A 23,196-nucleotide genomic window follows, 5' to 3' on the forward strand; every position below is an offset into this window, starting at 1 on the left:
ACATAAGAAGTGGTGATTAAGAGCACAGATCTAACGCATCTTGGTCATGTTTAAACGTGAAGGATAGGTAAAGTTTCAGGCCAGTTTAGCTATCCATAGCTGAAATCTGGAATGGAAAACAGTTCTGGGACACCATTCATAATATATCAAAAAAGTCAATGAAATAAAAAAATTTCAGAATATGCTTTAAGTTTTTGCTAGTGGGGTTTTGTTGTAAGGCAGAATCTAGTGATTTCAGATTAGATAAGCCATGCTGCTTTTGGAAACAAAACATAACAAAACTTTCTGATTTTTAAGTTGGGGATATTTTGTGGTACATGTGGCAACTTCATTCCTCAACTATGTATAAGCAAAATTATATCATACAAACTTGATTAGTCCGATAATGCAGTAAGCAGAAAGTTAAATTCTGTAAGAAGCATTAAGCATCCCAGAGGGTTTTGCTGTTTGCAAAAAGGGAACATAACAAGTGGTGACCTAAACTGATTAACGTGCTCTGTGGAGTGATTAGTATCTTCTCTTTGTGAATGGTGTGAGATGAATTCTGCAGTAAAAGCTTTGAAGAAGAAATGATCTGAGCTCCAGTTGCTTAGTGAACCAAGGACTTCCAACAGTGCTTCAGAAATGCTTAAAACAAGAAAGCAACAAAAATTCATCATTCTCTTTTTGCTTTTGCCAGCAGTGGATCCTATCAGCCCAATACTAGAAGTAAATGAATACATTTAAATAACTGCCTTGCAGCTGTTCCAAAAAGAAATCCAGAGCAGCTTCTAGTATAGTGGTCTTTCATGGCTGTGTGGTTACCAGAGCCAAAAAACACTTCTCCCACTTGGTGCCATTCAATACTTCTGTTTTCCCTTCTTTTTCTTTGAATTAGAGTGAAAGAGACTTAAACTATCCTTGCCACAGAATGGTCATCCTCAGTAGCTTTTTCAGCTTTATAATGATGCTTGAGAACAGACTCCTGGGGGGAAGCACAGCTGCTGTAGCCCCTTTCCCCAGCAAAGCTCAACATGCTTTGCATTTCGGAGCCCAAATTTCTGCAGCCCACAAATGTGGGGATTTTTTTTCCTCCCCTTCTAGGTGAGTAAACTAATTAACCTCTTTACCAAAACAGTCCTCCAGCAGTGGTAAATAAGGTAAACCAGAGAACAAAAGGAAATGGTGAGACTGGCAGAAACAGTTTGTGATTAGAAGTATATCCACCCAGTTACAGACATCATAAGGAAACTTAAATACCAGTAGGCTGTCTTTTTTTAATTGGTATACTATTATCAGGGCCTCAAAATACGTCTCTGTTCTGTTCAGAGTAGACCAATACTGCCTTATAAGCAGCTACATAGTACTGTATGAACAAGTTACTGACAGAGAACCCATTGTTGCCAGAGCCCTGAGAAGGATTTTTCTATATTCTGTTTATAAATTTCACAAAGCAGTGCATCATAGCAAAAGAAACCCAAACTGTCTGATGTATATTTCATAAAAAAAATTATTTGCAGGGGTAAACACAGGATAGTCTTCTTATTCCATTTGGAAATCTCCATTTCCAGCCCCAAATGAGATTTGCTATGCTCATTAACACAATTTTGAATAAGCATTTTGCTTGTAGGCTAAACTCTCTCAAGTGCTCACTTTGCTGGTTTGTTTGGTGAGGAGAGAAGGAAGGTGTGCCCTGGAGATGGAAGAAGCCCAAATAGCCTACAACATTTTTGCAGCATAAAAGGCCAGTCTTTCAGCTGCTGGAGCCAAGAATTAATTCCCAGCTTGGTTCACTGATCGCCAAATTGGGCCCAAAGGATGCATGTTGTAATTCATTATGCATGGAAATTCTCTCGTTAGAGGTGTGGATTTTTTTTCCTTTTTCCCCTCCTATTTCTTCCCTCTGATGGCTTCTAAAGTGACACAGGTAGTGGACTGTGTACTGTGCCTCTCTCCAGAAAGCTTTTCCTGGGCCTGGGCTCTTTGGTCTGTCCTGCACAGCAGCTTTCAGGGACTCATAGCAGGTCAAATGTGTGGCTATGATGTTCAGGTTGAGGATAAGACAGTTTGGCAGTAGGGAGTGAACTGAATGAGATAAGTGGAGAAGACTACATCATGACACAGGCTATTTTTTGAAGGCATAAAAGGTGTCAGTTACCTTTTATGTTTCAGTCACTAAATTAGATAATGGAATATAATTGCCTTCATGTGTCTCCCACAAAGCCAAGAGGTGAGCTTATACCCGTGTCTGGCTAAAGTTTGTGAGGCTCAGCTTGTCATGAAAGCTCCTCCAGAAGAAAATGAAGCTTGAAGAGCTTTGCAGAAACCCTTTCTGTACTCTGTATGGGACATTTGGGCTCAACATGTCTGATCACGTTTCTCCTTGTGGCAAAGCCAATTACCTTATTTTTGCAATACTTTCACATTGCAGCAGTGCTCCTTTTGAGAGGAGGTTTGGAAGGCAGAGATGGGGAAGCAGAGAAGTGATGTGTGGTCTGGAACAAATCTTTGATAATCACTGTTTAAGTCATCTTAGCAATGTAAAGGGGGTTGTGATGATATAGAACTATGCCCCGATTCAGTCTTCATTTCCTCCTGAACTGGAAAACATTCCTCAGAATATGTAGGTACTGCTTGTGGGGGACGCAGCTCGTCTGAAAATGGTGGATCTGCGGAAAAGTAGCAACACAGCAGTGCCTGAATGACTGGGTAGGTTGCTGGAGGGATGAGTTCACTCTTTGTTTTTCCCTAGATATTTTTTCCAGTTCTTCTAGATTTTTAGTTTCCTAAATCTTCTTTTGCTTGCAGAATTATGCAGTGAAAGAGACTGCATGTGCATGCACACTTCCTTTCTCCAGCAATAGAAAGTGGAAGAAGTGTAGACCACAGAGCTGGCAATCTGGGGCCCTGTTGGGCCACTTCACTGTGCTCGTGACCATCATGGCTCTTCACTAATGGTCTGGTGTTCAAATAGAAAATTGCAGGGCTCCTGATTTATCTATCCTGAAAAGCTGTAGGGCCAAGTTGAGGTATTTCAGACCTGATAGTTAGCAACCCTGGCATCTTCCAGAAGAAAGCATCTTTAGAGTAAGCTGGCCTTCTTCCTTTCACCCATTCCTTTTTTAGCCCACAGAAGCTATTTTTGAATTTGCCTTTGCAGTAGCCAACAGTGAATAAGCACTAAGGAAGGTGAAAACCTTCCTGGTTTTATAGACAATCTGTAGAGGTCATAATCATAGTTTCCAACAGGATCTGTCACTTGTGAATTATACCTTCCAGCAGTTTAATTGCTTTTTTTTCCAGTGTTGCTGGTAACTGGGTCTCTTTGGTACACTGAGTATCTAGATGTGTTGGGTTACCATTTCCAGGTATAAACTGTAGGATACAAATAACTTCTCAATTCCATTTCTAGTAGTCTTTTCAGCTATATGAAAAGCAAAATGAGTTTAGTGAAATGAAGAAGTTGCCTGCTGTGACTGAACCATATCTTATAAGTTTTTCCTTAAGTCCATTGAATGATTACTTTAGGAGACGCATTTTGGAAAAGAGGAGGTATGAAGCCATTGTATCTTGATGGTAGGGTTCCATACTTTCATTGTGCACATGAAATTATATCTGTATATGAAGCAGAGCAGGCATAAGGCTATAATGAATCTGGACCCCTGTCTTGAGACTTTTTTCTTTTTTTCTTAAATTCTGGTTAAATGCCTCTTCAACTTCTATTTTTATCTTTAAAGGAAACACTGTCTTTCCCCTTTATTTTTAAACCTCTTGTTTCTTTTGTGTTCTGCAGCTTAATAATATTTTGTGCTTTTCATTAGGTAATGGAGAAATTTTTGTTGCAAGTTGGAATTTTTTTTCTCATATGTTACAACTTTACTCTCATAAACCCCACGGTTTTGCAGTTGTGGGTTGATAAAGTATTTACATATTGATTCAGTTATTCCTATACTTACTTGCTTATGCTTATTTTAAAGATTTTCTTAATAGGTGCCATTATCTGGGGATTTTGAAGTTGGCAGTTCCCTTAAGTTTTTCAGCTCAAGCCTTCCTGGTATGCTGGTAAACTTCAGAGTATTTACATAAACTTAAAGCAGCGTTACTGCTTTTCCATTCACTGTTGCACTAAATGTAAAGCTTTAAGACACCAGTTCCTGTTTTGGAGTCCTAGTCTGCTGTTCCCAAGTCTGCATTTCCCTTGAAATGTTTTTGGGTTCCTGGGTGACACTGAGAATGATAAATATTGTTTTGGTGATCCAAGAGTAGTTACCTCACAATTAAAAACTCATCCTGGATACAATGAGTCTCCTCAGAGTCTCACAAACTTTAAGAAGAGTACATGCAAAATGCTTGACTTCTGCAAAATTGAGGTCTCTGGCTTGTACTTGGTATTTCATTGTATGGAAAATGGTCATATTCCTTCCATTGCCACATAAATTGCTTTTCATCTCTTGTCTGTGTTCTCAGTAAGAAGTCAGCAGCATGTCAAGGTTAATTCAGTAAATGGAAAATGAGAGGCGCAGACTGTTTTTGGAGAGCTTAGGGTTAAAATATTTTTAAGAGTTTTCTTGGATATGGAATCATTTATGTGGCTTCCAAATTTCAAAAGCTCTGTAAAAGTCAGACCTTAGTATTCTAAGAATGTTCAGCTCTGTTCTGTTTCTCTCAGTGAGAAATAAATGAACCCATACATGTTGGGGGGAGAGGGTCCTGGATTATTTTTTTCTTTTTTAATATTTTTTGTTAGGTGGACTGGAGAGTTCTGCAGACCCTGGTTGCAGGGGGGTTTGTAAGCTGATCATTTGCCCCTCAGGCACCTTGTGGTAACAAATGCTTTGTTTAGACCGAATCAATCGGTGTTTGTTTTGCATCCTAAGCAATCTCTCCATGCAGAGCCCTGTCCAGGTGGGCTGTCACTCACCACCAAGCTGGCAGGACCCAGAAATCCCCTCTCACCTTCCCACTCCAGGCAAACAGTAGCTTCTCCACTCTGGTCAAGGGGGTAAAGGGCTGCTCACCCAAGGACATCCCATGGGCAAGCTGTCCCTTGCCTTGAATCCAAATCTTCACCTCACTTCTCAAGCTGTGATGGAGGCTTACGGCAGCACCATGATGAATCAAGGATGAAACACTGGAAAATTGCCTACATGAGCTTTTCTTCCCAGCTTCCCCACTGCCACCTCAGTGACATGGTCCCCCACCACCAAAGTAGAGGAGCCGAGAGGACAAGTTTAGCAGATAGCAGCTGGAAAGCCAGTGACAAGGTGATATTCTGGCTACAGCATGACTAGGCATTGAATGTAGAAGCAGAGTGAGTTTTATTTACGAAGTGCTGGTGTGGGATTTCCTGGCCTATGTGTACTGTGTTGTGGCTATAGCTGTGTCTCATCATATTAAGAGATTTAACTGCATGTACTCAGGATTTGCCTGTTCTTTGGTTTGGGACAGCCATGTCTTGAGTATTCAATCAACCTCACATGGTTAGAGGAGGCTTTGCTTTTAGCGTGCTATTACTCCATTTTGCTTTATCTGTCTTGCTGGTTCATAATTCAGACGTTTTCTTTTTCTACAGAGACATGTTGTAGAGGTTTAGTTAACATGGGCAATTTGCAGCTCAGTTTGTTTTAAACTTCTGTTGAGGTATACTAAATGGATGAGGTAAATCTCAGGGCACTGCACATCTGGCTTACCCAGGCAATGAAACAGACTGAGTGAAACTTCAGGAAATTAAAATATAAACTTCCCTGCCCCTTTTCCTGCAGGGACAGGAGATGGGGATGGGTCTGCCTGCTTGCATATCCCATTATGGTATGTTAACACTTGCAGTACTCAGAGATACGCTGTGTTGCCCTACTGCTTGAGCCTTTCCAGTCAGATAGCAGCAGCAGGGGTAAATGTGATGCCTTGGGATTTGTATGTTCGTGACCTGGGAGGTCAAAACCTTCCTGTAATATATACACTGGCACGCAAGAAAGCTGATCATCTGGGAAATCCCCTGTTTGAACTTTTGTCAGCAAACAGTCTCTTCTGCTGCTGTTCTTTCTCTTGGGACTGAAAAAAATATCTTTTAAAGGCAATCCCAGGTTTTAGATTAGCACACCCTAAAAACAAAACTTGTCAAATCCCTTATGCGAACAGAGTGTTTTGTTTCTGTGTCTTCAAAAGGAGAGAAGCTGATGAGCCTCATGCTATTCCTTCAAGATTGCTCAAGTGCTGTCATGCTTTTAAATTTAACAACAGACTCTGTAGTGTTTTACATACTCTTTATGTGCATTGCATACATTCAGCCCTGGCTTGGCATTTTGTGACTAAGACTTTTTTTTTATCATATCTTTGTCAGATTTCATGTGAAAAAGCTGAGGGATAAAAAGTGGGTTTACAAAATAAAATCAGGATTATAAAACGGAGGGATAATTCACATTTTAAGCCCACGTGCAAAACAGACACACACAAAAAGTTCCATTTACCACATTTCAAATTTCTGAATTAAAAATTACATTTCACCAGGTGTAGCTGGCCTGTCTCCACAGAAGCAACGGTGGAGCAGGAACGGTTACATATGGGCAGCAGCCATCTGCAAGAAAAATTTAGTTCGACGAATATGTAGACAAAGAGAGAATTTGTTCAGGATCATGAAAGTCCACTAGATCCTGGAGTCCTGACCTCCTCTGTAAATCAGAGTGTATAACTGCATGCAGATATTCCTACAGAGAGAAAAAAACCAGGGCATTCACATAATTAATGCAGGTGTTGGCAAGCTTTTATAAGGGCCACTAATTCATTCATATGACTTCCTCTCTCCCTTAAGGGTTCGTATACTTGACCTGTTATTACCACACAAAGAATTAAAGCCAGATGTCTTGTAGCTAGGTCTCTCTTTGTTAAGTATCCCTTATAAATCATTTTTTCTATTCAACAGAGAGATCCTACATGAGAACTTTTAAAAATCCTTAAATAATTAAGGCTGAAATGTTTCTAACCTAAGAGGTGATGTATCCTAGAGGAACAATAAAAGTTTTATAGTCACTGTGCTGAGAAATACTATTTACTCTAGCTTTTTATTATCCTGGGTCTGCAAATGTTTGCAATCGATGTTTAGGTTGGAGGTAAAATCACTCTAGAAAGATCTTTAACATAAATCTAAATGTCATGTAATGCATTTGGGATATTGGTGGAAAGTTTTGGATATTGCTTCATAGGAATTAGTTCAATTGTGTTGACAGAGGGAAAGAGAAATAGCTCTGGGTAATTCTAAGGAAATTTTTGTCAGATACTATTTTCACTTGAGTTCAATTATTAATTCTGTTTTCCAATTCTGTACACTTTTTGTTTCCACACGAAGGTTAGGTTGGGCTTAGCATTTCCTGCAGAATGGTTGGAGCTGTCCAAAACATAGGGTTTTGTTTGCATGTTTTAACGAGAAGAAATTCTTATCTTTTAGTGTTGTCGATCTATTCTTTCATTGGGCTTACTTGTTTCTTGCTAAAACTGGTCCTCTTTTTGTAAAACTTCAAGTTTAGTCAGTAGAGTTTCACAGCCATAAAAGCAGGGTGTCAGAGCCATGTCTCCTGGGTGTCCTTAGAAAGAGACTTTTTTGACATTAGTTTCTTGAGGGCTTTTTTGGTTGGTGTTTTTTCTGTGGTTTTATTCTGTTTTATTTTTGGTTTTAATTATTATGGTTACATCCTCATTGTTAATCCATGCTAAAGAAGGAACCAGGATGTTGTTCAGAGGGGTTCTTCCTAAGGTTTGCCTTTTGGGAATTGCAACTTGAGTAATTGATTATAATTGAAGAAGGAAACTCATTAAGCCTTTTTTTTTTTTGTTAGCCAACACTTTCATGCAAAAGTTCTACGTTCTGGTAGAGTATGGTCTTTGTTGCACCCATAGCAGTGCTCAGCTGAGTACTCTGCAAGAAAATTATTCATGTATTCCATGACAATACATTACAATACTTAATGCAAGAAATAAGATTTGATGCTTTTAGTATTAAAATATTACTTTTCTGATTTATTGCCTCACTCCAAATTCAAATTGCAATAAGTTGGTTCAGATGAGTTATACTTAAAAGCATGGTGTATTTCAAAATACAGAAATGTGGCTGATGGAAAAAGAAGAATGCTCATAGAATTACAGTGGCAAGCTTCTTTTATTGTTTATAAATGTACTTTATGCTTTAAGGACATAGCCCCTCGCCCTGGCAATTCACAGTTTTAGAGTATACTGACACTCTTCATTTAGGGTGTTTTTCCCGGTTTTTAAGATGGGACAAGAAGAAATGCCCCTGATGGAGACCTGAATGAGTCAAAACCTGCTGGGAAATGTAATCTTTTCCTCCTTTTTGAGGAGCTCTTCACAGTGGTACAACCAAACAACAGTTTTATGCACTGATAATGTAAATAAGGTGTCCTGTAAGAGAGTTAACTTTTCTTAATTACGAATTGCATGCCCTTCTCTTAAGTGAATTTTTCAGCAGGTCTGTTTGGCCAGAAGCTCATTTGCTATGAATTTACGACTACATCAGAAATCATGCTAGCTCCCAGAGCAGATGGAAACATTTCTGGTTGTTTCTAATCTGGCTGCTGTTACTAGACTCCTCGGAGCGAATTGTGGGATGCCACTTAGTCTGAAAAAATAAATTTGTTCTGAAGCATGTTCCTTTCCTGTCCCCACTCCCCACTCTCTGTGTATGTCTTGTCCATGGAGACAATCATGTTTCAGTTCTGATGTCATTCTTTTTTTTTCTCTTTTTTTTTTTTCCCCTCTTCTTTCAGTCAACAGCCATGAGTGAACCACAGTGCTACTACAATGAAACAATTGCCTTCTTTTATAATCGAAGTGGAAAATATCTAGCCACTGAATGGAACACTGTCAGCAAGCTTGTAATGGGACTGGGGATTACCGTCTGCATCTTCATAATGCTGGCCAACCTCTTGGTTATGGTGGCTATTTATGTCAACCGCCGATTCCACTTCCCTATTTATTACTTAATGGCCAACTTAGCCGCTGCAGACTTTTTTGCAGGACTGGCCTACTTTTACTTAATGTTCAACACAGGACCCAACACTAGAAGATTGACTGTAAGCACCTGGCTTCTCCGTCAGGGTCTCATTGACACTAGCCTGACGGCCTCTGTAGCCAATTTGTTGGCCATTGCTATTGAGCGGCACATTACAGTTTTCCGAATGCAGCTACATACTCGGATGAGCAATCGGCGAGTGGTGGTCGTAATTGTTGTTATCTGGACAATGGCCATTGTCATGGGTGCCATACCAAGTGTTGGATGGAACTGTATTTGTGATATCACTCACTGCTCCAACATGGCACCGCTCTACAGTGACTCTTACCTGGTCTTCTGGGCCATTTTCAACCTGGTCACTTTTGTGGTCATGGTGGTCCTATATGCTCATATCTTTGGTTACGTCCGCCAAAGGACTATGAGAATGTCCAGACACAGTTCTGGACCCCGCAGGAATCGGGACACCATGATGAGCCTCCTGAAAACTGTCGTCATTGTGCTTGGTAAGTGCTTACCCTCCCCTGTTCCCCCCACTCTGTTTATCAGGTGATTTAAGTAATGCATGTCCTGCTTCTGGGAAGTTGGCAGCATTTCCAAGACATTAGAAGAGGTGGTGGCAGTAAGAACCCCCAGCATTCATTACTGTCTTGGGGCTATCAAGCTTATTTTGGAAGAGGGTCTAAGAGACTTGGTCATTCAGCCCTTGGCATGAAACTGATGAAAATTCAGGACCTCAGGATGTAAGGTGGTGGGGTTTTGCAACAGGTTTAATACCTGTTGAGCAGCCTATCCTGTGCAGCGTTTGCCCTTTTGCCTTTGAAGATGCCAAATGGCTACAACCTTTAAATAGTAGAGGAAAGGCTCAATCTTCCGCAGATGTATCTCTTTGTCTCCTTTTTGCCACCCAAAAGGTGTTGTGTGCATTCAGGCCATACTCCTGTGTCTGAAGAACAATGAGGGGCTACAGGCTATTGATGAAAAGATCTTGCATGTTAAGCAGGACTGCCTGTACAGTTTGCTCAGGTCTATAATGTTTGGCACATTTGAGCATCTACCAATTTGCTAATATAGAAAAGTAGCATGTGAGGCACTGGTGTGCTTTAGCACACTGCTCAGGAGGTGCCCAAGCTTCACGGCTTGGAAAACAGGAGGCAAATATCATGGCACACTTGGAGTCAAAAGATTCTTGTCTTTTTGTAAATGGCTGTATTTGGTTTTTGTCGGGAGCTCTCAGTTTCATTATGCAAAAGCACAGCCTGGATACTGGGTACCATTCTCCAGTGTTGTTCTTTGCAGTTTGTTCTGCTTGTTGTTGATGATAGTAAGCTGCAGGCAGGCAGGGATGGTGCCAATTGTCTCCTTGTCCAAATCTGTGATCTCACCTATCACAGGTCTTCTCTTGGGATCCTAGTACCCTGTTGCATCATGAAGTTGCCCTAGTAGCCCATAAATGCACCTGTACAAAGTCTGCAAAGCCCAAAACTTAACCCCAGTTCTTGCTTGACATCTTGATTTCCATGGCCCTATGTTGTGACTTGGGCTCGCTAGCAGTTAATGTCTGCACAAACACAGCAGAATAATTTCAGAGATTTTATGTGAATCACTGTGGCAATTCATGTGTTAGTTTAAGAACATAAATCTAGCTGTCTGAGCTGGTGCTTAGCTTTGAAACCAGAATATGAACTGTGTAGTTGACTAACCTGTTCAGCCATTGAGAAGTCTTATTCCTACATGTCCTGCTCTTCTGTTTGGGAAAAGAATTTCTGAGTTTCGCGAGGGAGGCTGTAGTGGTGGGTAAAAACTCTCCTGACTGCCCGGCGGTTCAGAAATCTGTCCCTCCCCACTTCCATGATCTTCCTTGCAGAAGGCAAAATGAGGTTAAGAACACAAGGAAAATTCAGGTTTTGCAGTCATCTTTTTGGGAAATAAATCCTTGTTTTCTCTTCTGTCCATATAGCAGTGAGGTATTTCCTTTGAGGTGAAAGACTGGCTCAGACTTTAAAAAATAGAAATGTGGGTGGGAAATGGCAAGTGCTTATGCCAGTGCAGTGCAGAGCTGAAAGAGTAAATAAACAGTCACTGAATAAGTCGCCCATGGCAGCTCATCCCAAGCATGTATGGGACTAGAGGTATGTCTGCAGCTGTGAGGTGAGGTAATGACTGCACCCTCCTCCATTCTCCAATGAGCAGAGATCACAGGGAAGAATACAGGCCACCCAGTATTGCCACAACAGTAGAGGTGTACAAGGAACATGAAGTAGCCCTTTTTTTCCCCTTATAAGTACCTTATTTTTTCAAGGTATTGTTCTGGAAACACTGGAACAACTCCAGAGGTTAAGTAGCACTAGCCAAACTGAAGGTGACTCAAGTTTAGCTGCTGATGTAGTTCAGTAATATCTCTGATTCCTCACTGGGGTTATTTGGAGTAAGAATTTTTCAGGACTGCAGGTAGCACACGTTGAAGCTTTCTTCAGAATTCAGGCAGAACCATGTTTCTTGTTCCCAGTGCAGTTAAATTCATTCAGTGGTGTGCAAACACTCTGGTTTAGCATCTTTTCTAATCTGCATAAAGCACCATTTACAGAGAGAGGTATTGTAGTATTTGTTTTGAAGAAAACAAAGAGGAACTTCCAGACTGTGACACAGTTCATCCTGTATCTGGATCTCCCACTTTGGTATTATTTTGAAAAGGGGTTTGTTTTGGGGTTTGTTGGTTTGATTTGTTTTCCAAAGCAGTGTGTTTTCTTTGGTAGGAGGAGGTCGGTCACAGGGTTATAGTGTAAAGAAGTAGCAGTGCTTTCACCTCCTTACCATCTGTGAGACACAGTTGCAAGATAAAAATGGCTGGAAAAGAGCTGCGGGTTTGTTTTTGGTTTGTTGGGTTTTGTTTGGGGTTTTTAATAATAAAAAAATAAAAAAAAAAATAGCCTGAAGCTGAGAATTGGGCCTGTGGGCAACCGCAAAGACTTTGGGAGGTTAAATGTTTGTGCACCAGTGTGTTAAGCAGACTGCTAGATAGAATCATAGAATCATAGAATCGTAAGGGTTGGAAAGGACCTTAAGATCATCTAGTTCCAACCCCCCTGCCATGGGCAGGGACACCTTGCCCTAAACCACGTGGCTCAAGGCTCTGTCCAACCTGGCCTTGAACACCGCCAGGGATGGAGCATCCACAACCTCCCTGGGCAACCCATTCCAGTGCTTCACCACCCTCACTGTAAAGAACTTCTTCCTTATATCTAATCTAAACTTCCCCTGTTTAAGTTTGAACCCATTACCCCTTGTCCTACCACTACAGTCCCTAAGGAAGAGTCCCTCCCCAGCATCCTTGTAGACCCCCTTCAGATACTGGAAGGCTGCTATGAGGTCTCCACGCAGCCTTCTCTTCTCCAGGCTGAACAGCCCCAACTCTCTCAGCCTGTCTTCATATGGGAGGTGCTACAGCCCTCTTATCATCCTCGTGGCCCTCCTCTGGACTCGCTCCAACAGCTCCATGTCCTTTTTATGTTGAGGACACCAGAACTGTACACAGTACTCCAAGTGAGGTCTCACGAGAGCAGAGTAGAGGGGCAGGATCACCTCCTTCGACCTGCTGGTCACGCTTCTTTTGATGCAGCCCAGGATACGGTTGGCTTTCTGGGCTGCAAGCGCACACTGAAGCCGGCTCATGTTAAGCTTCTCGTCAACCAACACCCCCAAGTCCTTCTCTGCAGGGCTGCTCTGAATCTCTTCTCTGCCCAGCCTGTAGCAGTGCCTGGGATTGCCCCTACCCAGGTGTAGGACCTTACACTTGGCTTGGTTAAACTTCATAAGGTTGGCATCGGCCCACCTCTCAAGTGTGTCAAGGTCCCTCTGGATGGCATCCCTTCCCTCCAGCGTATCAACCGAACCACACAGCTTGGTGTCGTCGGCAAACTTGCTGAGGGCGCACTCAATCCCACTGTCCATGTCACCGACAAAGATGTTGAACAGGACCGGTCCCAACACCGATCCCTGAGGGACACCACTCATTACAGGTTTCCAACTGGACAGCAAGCCATTTACCACAACTCTTTGTGTGCGGCCATCGAGCCAGTTTTTTATCCACCGAGTGGTCCATCTATCAAATTGATGTCTCTCCAATTTAGAGACAAGGATGTCGTGCGGGACAGTGTCGAACGCTTTGCACAAGTCCAGGTAGATGACATCAACTGCTCTGCCGCTGTCCATCAGTTCTGTGGCTCCATCATAGAAGGCCACCAAATTGGTCAGGCAGGATTTCCCCTTAGTGAAGCCATGTTGGCTGTCACCAACCACCTCGTTGTTTTTCATGTGCCTTAGCATGTTTTCCAGGAGAAACTGTTCCAAGATTTTGCCAGGCACAGAGGTGAGGCTGACTGGTCTGTAGTTCCCCGGGTCTTCCACCTTCCCCTTCTTGAAAATGGGGGTTATATTGCCCTTCTTCCAGTCATCGGCAACTTCACCTGACTGCCAGGATTTTTCGAATATGATGGACAGTGGCTTAGCAACTTCATTCGCCAGCTCCTTCAGGACCCGTGGATGGATTTCATCAGGTCCCATGGACTTGTGCACGTTCAGGTTCTTAAGATGGTCTCGAACCTGATCCTCTCCTACAGTGGGCCTAAGGTCTTCGTTCTCACAGTCCCTGCATTTGCTTTCCAAGACTTGGGTTGTGTGGTCAGAGCATTTGCTGGTGAAGACTGAGGCAAAGAAGTCATTAAGAACCTCAGCCTTCTCCAAATCCATGGTAGCCAGTTCTCCTGATAGCTTCTGGAGAGGGCCTACATTGTCCCTAGTCTGTCTTTTATCTGCTATGTATCTATAGAATCCTTTCCTGTTATCTTTTACATCCCTTGCCAAACTTAATTCTAGCTGGGCCTTAGCTTTCCTAACCTGATCCCTAGCTTCTCGGGCAATGCTCCTATGTTCTTCCCAGGTGGCCTGTCCTCGCTTCCACCTTCTATTAGCTTCTTTTTTCCCTCTAAGTTTCCTCAGCAGCTCCTTCTCCATCCATGGAGGTCTCCTGGCCCTCCTGCTGCACTTTCTTCTAGTCGGGATGCAACACTCTTGAGCACGTAGCAGGTGATCCTTGAATACCGACCAGCAGTCTTGGGCCCCCTTGCCCTCTAGGACTGTATCCCATGAAACCTTACTAAGGAGGTTCCTGAAGAGGCCAAAGTCTGCTTTCTTGAAGTCCGGGGCAGTGAGCTTGCTGCACGCTCTTCTCACCGTCCTGAGGATCTCAAACTCAACCATCTCGTGATCACTAGAGCCAAGGCTGCCCTGGAGCATTACATTTCCAACCAGTCCCTCCCTGTTGGTGAGCACAAGGTCCAGCATGGCACCTCTCCTCGTCAGCTCCTCTACTGCTTGAAAGAGGAAGTTGTCTTCCACACACTCAAGAAACCTCCTGGATTGCTTGTGCTGGGCCGTACCGTCCCTCCAACAGATGTCAGGATAGTTGAAGTCCCCCATGAGGACAAGGGCCTGCGAGCGTGAGGCTGCTCCTATCTGTCTGTAGAGCGCTTCATCCACAGAGTCCTCTTGATCAGGCGGCCTGTAACAGATCCCCACCGTAATGTCCCCTGTTGCTGTTTTCCCTTTGATCCTGACCCACAAACACTCTGTTACCTCATCACCCGTCCCCAGACAGAGTTCCATACTGTCTAGCCTATCACTGACATAGATAGCAGCGCCCCCTCCCCGTCTGCCTAGCCTGTCTTTTCTAAACAGCCTGTAACCTTCCATTCCGACATTCCAGTCATAGGAGCCATCCCACCATGTTTCTGTGATACCAATGACATCATATTCACGTAGCCTTGCACACATCTCTAATTCCTCTTGTTTGTTCCCCATACTACGGGCGTTTGTATAGAGGCACCTTAGCTGAGCTCCAGATGAACCGTAAGAAACGTTCATTAGTTGTCATGAGCTGACAAATGCCATCCCATATTACTGAATTTATGCTTCCAATGGAAGATTGTTTTGGGGAATAAAAAAAACCTAAGCATCGCTTTGAAGGGCTGGTTAGGCCTTATCTCAGTTTGGCGTAGGCAGTGCGGTCAGCCTGTCGATCAGGTGGGTGTCCTGGTGCTCTGCAACTGCTTACAGTCTGCTTTTAAGTCTGGCTTAAAAAATTCACAGGCAGAAGATTTAATTTCAAGTGTTGTGCTTCCTGCGTGCCGTCCTGTAAAGGTAGTCAGTATACAGTGCTGCAAGTTTATCTGCTTCAGCTTTGGCAAAGGCAGAAAAGGTGGGTGTCTTTGCCTGCCTGCAGCAACTTGCTGAACATTTATCTCATGCAGTCTCGAAATCTGGCTTTTTCTGCATCAATAAAACTCAATAACACAGCAGAAAAGACCCCCTACCTCTCTTAATGGTGAAGATCAGGGTAATACATTGCTATTTGAGGCAGAAACCAACTTCTTGCTGGAGGTGGAGATGGGAAAGGAAGCGGTTAAGTTTATTATCAAGATCTCTCTCCCACCTCTCCTGCCTCATAGCTGAGTGGGGAAGGGAGCTGGTGTGTGTCAGCCCACTTACCCATTTTGGAGGAGAGGAAGGGTGCCCTGAGAACCAAGGGAAAACAAAGCTGCGACTGTGAGTAAACCTATGAGCATTGGTAAAGGGAGGCAAACCAGACCTCATGTTAGGGTCTTTGTTGGAATGCTACTCAGCTGTAAGTAACCCCTTTGTGATTTGGGCGGCAATGAACTGTTCGTTTGACTTCTAAACTTCCATAAACGGGTCTTCCTGAAGTCATCCTGCTGGCTGTGCGCCCAGGCAAAGAAAGTGTCGCTGCTGCAAGCAGAAGATCATCTTTTCCTCTGTCTCCATCCACGCTACATTTCAGGGGGCAGGAGAGGGAAGGAATTAACAAAAGAGCTTCTTGTTTGTTAGCTGCCTAACACGACCTGCCCTGCTGGTGCCTTGCTGCCTTGCTCCAAGAGAAGAGCTGCCCCGAAGGGGTGCAGTCATCCCGGCAGCGATGCTGTCAGCATGCGCGGGGCAGATGCCAGCTGCCTTTGACAAGGGGTGATTGTGTGGGGAGGGCTACGGCCGCTTGACATGCTGGCTGGAGCAGTCGGGATCTGGCACACTGTGTCATCCCATGAGCGGGTGGGACGTTGAATCCAAGGAACAAGTCAGAAGCAGAGAACAGATATTTTTTATTTTTTTTTCTTTTTCATGCCCTTTGGGGTTTTTCTTTTTCCTTGAGTAAAATATTTTAAACAGAAGGAAGTGATTTCATAGTTGAGCCCTTTTTCTTTTAACAAGGCTGCTTTTGAAATCTTTCAAAAGTAACAAGGAATATAATGCTCTTTCTCTAGAGCATGCCTTTCCTTTGTGCAGGGGCTAAGGCAGGACTGATCTGTGTACAGCAGATAGGCATAAAATCAGGTCTGCTTCAGCTTGTAGCTCAGTGACGCTTTTGCCTTTCACCACCACCATGTGTTACCTTTAAATGAGCGATCAAGTGAACAGGCAGAAACCTAGGCGATACAACAGCTGAAAGTTGGCATCCCCTCTTCCATCCTCCCCATTAGGGACATTTAAGGACAAAGCTAAACATTTCCTGGTGGAATTCAAAGCTAGACTCTGAATGCATTTGGCTAGGACAAATGCAGGTTTGGCCCAAAAATGGATGATAATATCTAACCACTGTTTTAAGAAGCAGCAAAAGCACCGAGAAAGGATTTCAGGTCTGGAAAAACTTAGCTCTGCTCTGGATTTCCATGGCCTGGAATAAGTTGTGAAAGGCTAGGGTCTTTTAAGGGTTCTTACATACCTGCATTTGTAGGTAACTACTGAATTAGATTATTAGTGTTGGAAAGTTAACCTATATATTCTTTTGCCTAAATGCTGATTAAACACCTATCCTTCATTTGTCAGCTCTTGTTTTTGCAGTGCGGATAACTCTCTTCCCTATATCTCCATATACATCTTTGGGTATTCTTCTCTATTCAGAAATGAGACTGTGAGATTATGATACTGAGGTTTTATAACTGAACTTTAACAGTAATAGCAAAAAGCCTTTTCATGTGTATTTAACCAATCCTGCCAATTAGCCTTACGTGTTGGGCAAGTTCTCAATGTTGTTTGGCCAAAATTAGGCATGCCTGTTGAGCCAAGCACCACAGCTAGCCCCCAGGACACAGGGAGAGCAAACAATGAATTCATGATTGCTTACCCTTTATGTTCCTGGGAACTAAAAAGACACTTAGGACTTTCCCGCCTGCCTGTAAGACCATCCACTTTGTTTGGAGGGAGGAATGTGGTTTATTCTGTAAGATCTGGAAACTAATGTGGGTACAGATTAAAAAAAAAAGGTGAAGGTACTTTTTGTATAAACTGTTTTGATTTAAAGGAGTCTCACTGTGTTTGAAGACAGTCCCTTCTTATTATAACAAAGCAATAAATGCAAGAAAAAACATCTGGAAGATCAGTATAAACATCTGGAAGGGTGGAACTGCTCAGCAACAGCTTTTTTCCTGCCTTCTCTTTCTGTCACAGTTATGAATTGCATGAGAAGCTTATTTTTGTACGTTTGTAGTTTTTCTTTCACATCTAGATACCAAATGGGGATGGAAAGCAGCAAGTAACTGTGGTAATACATGTGAGTGCCAACATATGCTGTAGCTATATAGTTAAAGCAAATAAAGTTCCCACCCCACCTGCAGTACTGTGTCCAGCTCTGGGGACCCCCAACACAAGAGGGATATGGACCTGCTCGAGCCATTCCAGAAGAGGCCATGAAGATGATCAGAGAGCTGGAGCACCTCTCCTATGAAGACAGGCTGAGAAAGCTGGGCTTGTTCAGCCTGGAGAAGAGAAAGCTTAGAGAAGACATAGAGGAGGGCTACAAGAAATCTGGAGAGGGACTTTTACCAGGGCATGTAGTGATAGGGCAAGTGGGAACAGTTTTAAACTGAAAGAAGATAGATTTAGATTAGATATTAGGAAGAAGTTTTTTTCTTTGAGGGTGCTGAGACACCAAAACAGGTTGCCCAGAGAAGCTGTGGCTGCCCCATCTGTGGCAGTGCTCAAGGCCAGGTTGGACGGGGCTTGGACCAACCTGCTCTAGTGAAAGGTGTCCCTGCCCATGGCAGGGGGTTGGAACTAGGTGATCTTTAAGGTCCCTTCCAACCCAAACCATTCTAAGATGCTGTGATTCATTATTGATAAATTTAACCTTTTTGGGTGATGGATTGATATTGATTTCATTCTAAGATCAAAAAAAATGAAGTCCTGTGGGGGCACATTTTTTAAAGGAAGTTTTCAATATCTACGCTGTGTCTTCTGCTGTGCAGTCTTTTCCCGCTTTCTCCCCTCATGCAGTAATAACGCTTTATTCTCTGTAGAAAATAAAAAGACCATGAAATAGTGCTGCAACCTGAATGACAGCACCCTATGTTTTGCCAGATGTATTTCTCTATTTCCCATACCCCTCATGCAGTGTTAGGTGGTCAACTGGGATGTCCTATATTCATCAGCCCCTGAATTGTAAGGCTTTGATATACCTAAGCCTTATTATAACTATATTTCACCAGTTACCAAGTAAGTGGTCCCGGGCTGAGATGAAGATGATCTTATCTAAACAGAACTTGGTTATGGCATCTCTTGAACTCCAGCAAGCCCTTCCTGCCCATGGAAAGTTATTTTGGTGGGCCAAAGCAAACATCAGCCTTGTAGGGCAATTCAGGCAAAAGAAGGATCTTTTGGAGAAGCCAAGATTTAACTGTGAGCCTTGTGATGGGAAGAGAACTTCACCTATTCACCTCCTCCCCAAGGAGTCCTGCTTGTGTGGAGAGAGCTGAGCTCCCCAGCAGCATTTTCCCTGAGGTGACTGAAAATAAGTATGTCCTAGCTTGGAGGTGTCCTTCCAGCAGGTAGCTGTGGCCCTATCCAGTTGAGTTTTTACCTTGACATAATTACATTTTCCTTAGAGAGCTGGGCTGGACAGTGAGATCAAGCTGGAGTTCAGATGAGAGCAGCACATTTCACAGCTGCTTCTCTGGAATTGGGGGACTGCGAAATCATAAAAACTGGGTTACCCTGTGGCCAGCACAGGGGGCTCATTCCCAGTCACCAACCCTGCCTGACCCCTGCATCACAGTGATGTCGCTTGTGTATTGATTTAGTCCTGACGGAAAAACAGGGCAATAAACTCTGGAACTGGCGTGGGCAGTACAACTCTGAGCATCAATGACTTTCTGTTCTAGTACACAGGGTACAGTTATGTGCAGTCCCAGTGTTTTTAGATAAGTATATTTTAAAAGGGCATAAACTGTGAATTTAACCCACAGTAGAGTAAACTGGGAAATTGTGGCTGCTGACTGTAGTCTAGATGGAGTGTTCCTCATAGAGTTTATAAGATTAATTCTTATTACCATTGTATGGAGAAGAAAGGTTTATAATAAGTGTTTTCAGAGCTGCAGTGTGGTGGCAATAATTCCAACCTGTCTCATCAAATATTTGCTTGAAGAAGTGAAATTTTTATTAAAATTAATGAATGAAAAAGATTTTTATATATATTATACCTCATCCTATAGGATTTTTGATGGCTTGGATTTCTTTCTCTTTTCTTAGTGGAAGTTGCTGGAAGTTGTGATTGTTCCTCAGAAGCTTCCTTAGAGGAAAGTAACACATACAGTTTGGGGTTGAGGTGGCATTCAGGGCTTGCTGTAACTACTTACAATGTATTATCTAGCACTGTGTTATAAAAGGAAGACAAATTTTCACAAAGAATTATTAAAAATCAGTTACAGCTCATCAGCAAAATGAGTTTCTGCTTTCAGTTAAAATAATGGAGGCATGAAACTTGCTAATGATCTAAGCTGTAATCTGTAGGTAATTATGCAGTGATTGGAGTGTGTCTTGAATTCAAGACCCATTGGACTTGCATAGGATGTTTCTTGCTTGGGTTTTTTTCATGCAGCTAGTAAATAGGAAAAGCAATACTATGTGTGCTCTCTGACACTTAATCTGTCTCTCTAAATCTCACTCACTGATCATTTTTATTGTCATTTGTAGTTCTGCAAATGAATTCCAGTGGATCCTTTTGAATTTTGTCTAGTAGCCCCAGATCAAGTCTCTTCCCAGTTCTGCTTGGCTGGTGAGGATATTGAAAGGAAAAAAGACTAAAGAAGCACAGCATCTGGAAATTACACTGTGGTCAGTTTGTTTGTGTGATAAACTTGCTAAGTAGCTTTCTTTTTCAAAATAAGTCTGTGCAAGCTCTTCTTGCTGAAGCAGAAGTTACTGGTGCCTTGGATCCAGGCCGCTCTTTCTCTGAACCTAGAGCATGGTTGGATGTATTGGGAGTCTCATTCTAAATGTTTTGCTTAATTCCTGCACTGACTTTCCCAATTAAATTTATTGCATCCCCAGCTAAAGCTGATATGCCCTGGGTAACTATCTTTTCTATAAAGTATTCCAGGTATCATTGTGTAATTCATTGCTTCACCATGGGGAAAGTATTTGGAAGTTTTCCTCCTCTTTCCCCCTTCAGTTAAGAATAAGTATTTTTAATTTTCATTTGGGATCCTTTGAAACCGTGCATTGAGAAACTTAGATCATTTTCCAAGGCAGGAATGTGGTTTTATTTTATTTTTGAAGGGGGAAAATCTCACTAGTAAATCTATTCCTTTACATATGATGGAAATGAGGCCTTGTTTAATATAAGTCTTTCCCTGGACTTCAGGGTAATTTATTACCTTTTCAGGGAAGAAATAAATTTGAAGGGTAAAGGAAAGCTCTTTACATTCTTCTGAGAATGGCCAGAGTAGAATATGAGTTGAGAAGTTCTTGGTTTGCACTCATATTCAGCTTCTGATTTAAAAATAAAAATAAAAAAATTTAAAAAAAATCTAATTGCTTGTGTAGGTTCTCTCTTGTTTCCAGAAGGCATCTAAAAGTGAATTGCGATGTCAAAATAAGGTATTCTTCTAAATGAGGCCAAGGGAATTGTTTTTATTTTTCTTTCTGAATAATAGGATTTGAAGTCACACCCTAACCGCAAGCAACAGAATCCAACCTTTTCTGTTGGATCCAGGTGAAACAGCAAACTGCTGAAATTCACTTAGTGAAAATCTGCACTAAACCAATGAATTAGTACCACATCTTGCTTTGACATCTTACTTCACTTAGCAGTGCTATGGCCATGAGTGAGTACTCATCAACCCGGGCTTCCCCAAAATAGTGGATGTGGGGATGTGTTCTGGGACATTTGCCCTAAAATAGGCTCGTTATAAACTCTGAGAAAAGTTGAAGGCCCAGAGTAGAAATTTTTACCAAGGAAAAAAATTGAAAATCAGTGTGGGCAGGAAGACTTACATGTAAAATGTCAGCACATGACCAAGGCATACTGATCTTAATCTTTTTGAGCTGAATGTTTTGGAACAGGAGATGGGAATCCATCCTTTAGAAGAGGCGACAATAATGCTTTTACAAAACAGCTGATTGCAAGGTAACATTTTTGCCCTCTAGAAAGAACATAGTTGCATGGGGAGTTTGGTTCTAAATGTTTTGGTTAATTTCTTCACTGATTTTCTGAGTTAAATATCTTGCATCCTCAGGTAAAACTGATAGATTCTTGGTAACTATTAAAAAAGCATTTGCAGTCTGGAAGGTCTGGGGTAATGTGCAGCCTATGGTTTCCATTTTCATCTTTGAGATACCATTTGTCCGTTCCATGTTGCAGTGAAAACAGCTCAAATGCTAATGCAAACTTACAGCTAGACCTCAGTTTGAGAAACTATGTGAACAAAAATGCCCGTTGTTAACTTGTCACATTGTAAAACTGCATTCAGTGAAGCACTGAACAATCATTTGTTTCCACAGTGGAAAACACTGAGAACAAGAGACTGTTTTGTGCAAGAGAAGTGGTGCTTCTTCTTGTGCATTGCTTCATTGCACATGAGCAGTGTGAGTAAGTATTCTGGGTTGTCTGTTTTTCTGGGGTAATCTGTGAAAACAGAAGAATACAATTTTAAACCCAAATTATCTTTGCCTTTATAATTTCAGTGGAGCTAATGGCTCTTAACATCAAAGCTTGCTGAGACATCTGAGGTATAGCAGCCAGTCACTGGGGTGGGAAATGGTCAGCAGTGAGTGATAGCCTTCAGATAGCAGCCTTTGTGCCTCCCTGTTAGTCTAAGCATGAAAAGCATGTTCAAGGAAAAGGCGTATTTTGTGCCCTTTTTTTTTTTTATTATTTTTTTTTTTTTAATTGTATTTTGAACCTGAGTGTAGAAAGAATATGTGATTCTGAGCTCTTCTGGGTTCTGGCTTTGTTAGCAGAACAGCTTCCTATTTTCCTGTTTCATACAGCTGGGGGTGCTGCCACTGAGGTGGATGTCCACTTATAGGTGGGCTTGTTTTCCTTTCTTTTTTCTTTCAGACAAAGGTGGTCTTTTATTTTTTCTTTTTTTTTTTCCTTCATCCTTTCCATGAGTAAGTTTCTGTAGTTTCTGTCAAGCAGTTAGTTACACATTTGATGCCCTTCTTTAAAGCCGAAAGCAACAACAGCAACAGAAAACTCCCACGCTTTCTGCATTTCTTATTCAGGAAACCTTCTTGCCACCTTTCCACTGTGCTCAGCCTAAAAAAATCTCTGAAATTCATTTTTCTTGTATCCATATACAAGGACATGTTTTACGTCCAAGAATATGTTACTACGTCCAAGGATATGTTATTACATCCAAGCATGCTTCTTATATATGTGACAGGTCCACTGGTAGACACATATCCTTTCCCATCAGTTCCTGGAGAGCAGGGAAAAGGACTCAGAGCTTGCATGGAAGGTCACGAGACTTCAGAAACTATGACATCATTTGTTAAGACAAGTGTTGTCCACCAGTCTGTGCTTCTTAATGAAGTACTTGAACAAGGGGAAATACCATAAGTGAAAATACTTGGTTTCCAGGCCCACCGTCAAACAGGAGGTATTTGAACACTCAGGGATAAGTGCTTTGAAGTTTATGGCCAGAGTGACCTAAAGTTCTGCAGCTGGGGAAGTGAAAATGCAGTTTGTAAAACCGTCCCAGACATACCTGCCACATGGCTGGCCAGCTGCTGCTGCGGGCTGATGTTAGGAGAGCAGCCTCTGTGTGCTGCAGTAGGTTGAGATAGTAATTCCTTGATGTTAGTGCTAAAATCTATGAGGTTACTTAAAAAAGCAAGTTTCAGATAGGTTT

At 42.2% G+C, this 23,196-nt stretch overlaps 1 protein-coding gene across 9 annotated transcripts in view; it reads left to right on the top strand.

Moving 5' to 3' along the window:
* The window catches only part of LPAR1 (lysophosphatidic acid receptor 1), a 72,447-nt gene that overhangs the window by 24,299 nt on the left and 24,952 nt on the right, over positions 1–23,196 (top strand). For all 9 annotated transcript variants that reach the window (XM_030471179.1, XM_030471177.1, XM_030471184.1 and 6 more), the window contains exon 4: positions 8,754–9,501. In XM_030471179.1, the coding sequence (XP_030327039.1) occupies positions 8,754–9,501 (748 nt within the window). The remainder of the gene's footprint in view (positions 1–8,753; positions 9,502–23,196) is intronic.

The sequence above is a fragment of the Strigops habroptila genome, chromosome Z (genome assembly GCF_004027225.2).
Source record: "Strigops habroptila isolate Jane chromosome Z, bStrHab1.2.pri, whole genome shotgun sequence".
NCBI lineage: Eukaryota > Metazoa > Chordata > Aves > Psittaciformes > Psittacidae > Strigops > Strigops habroptila.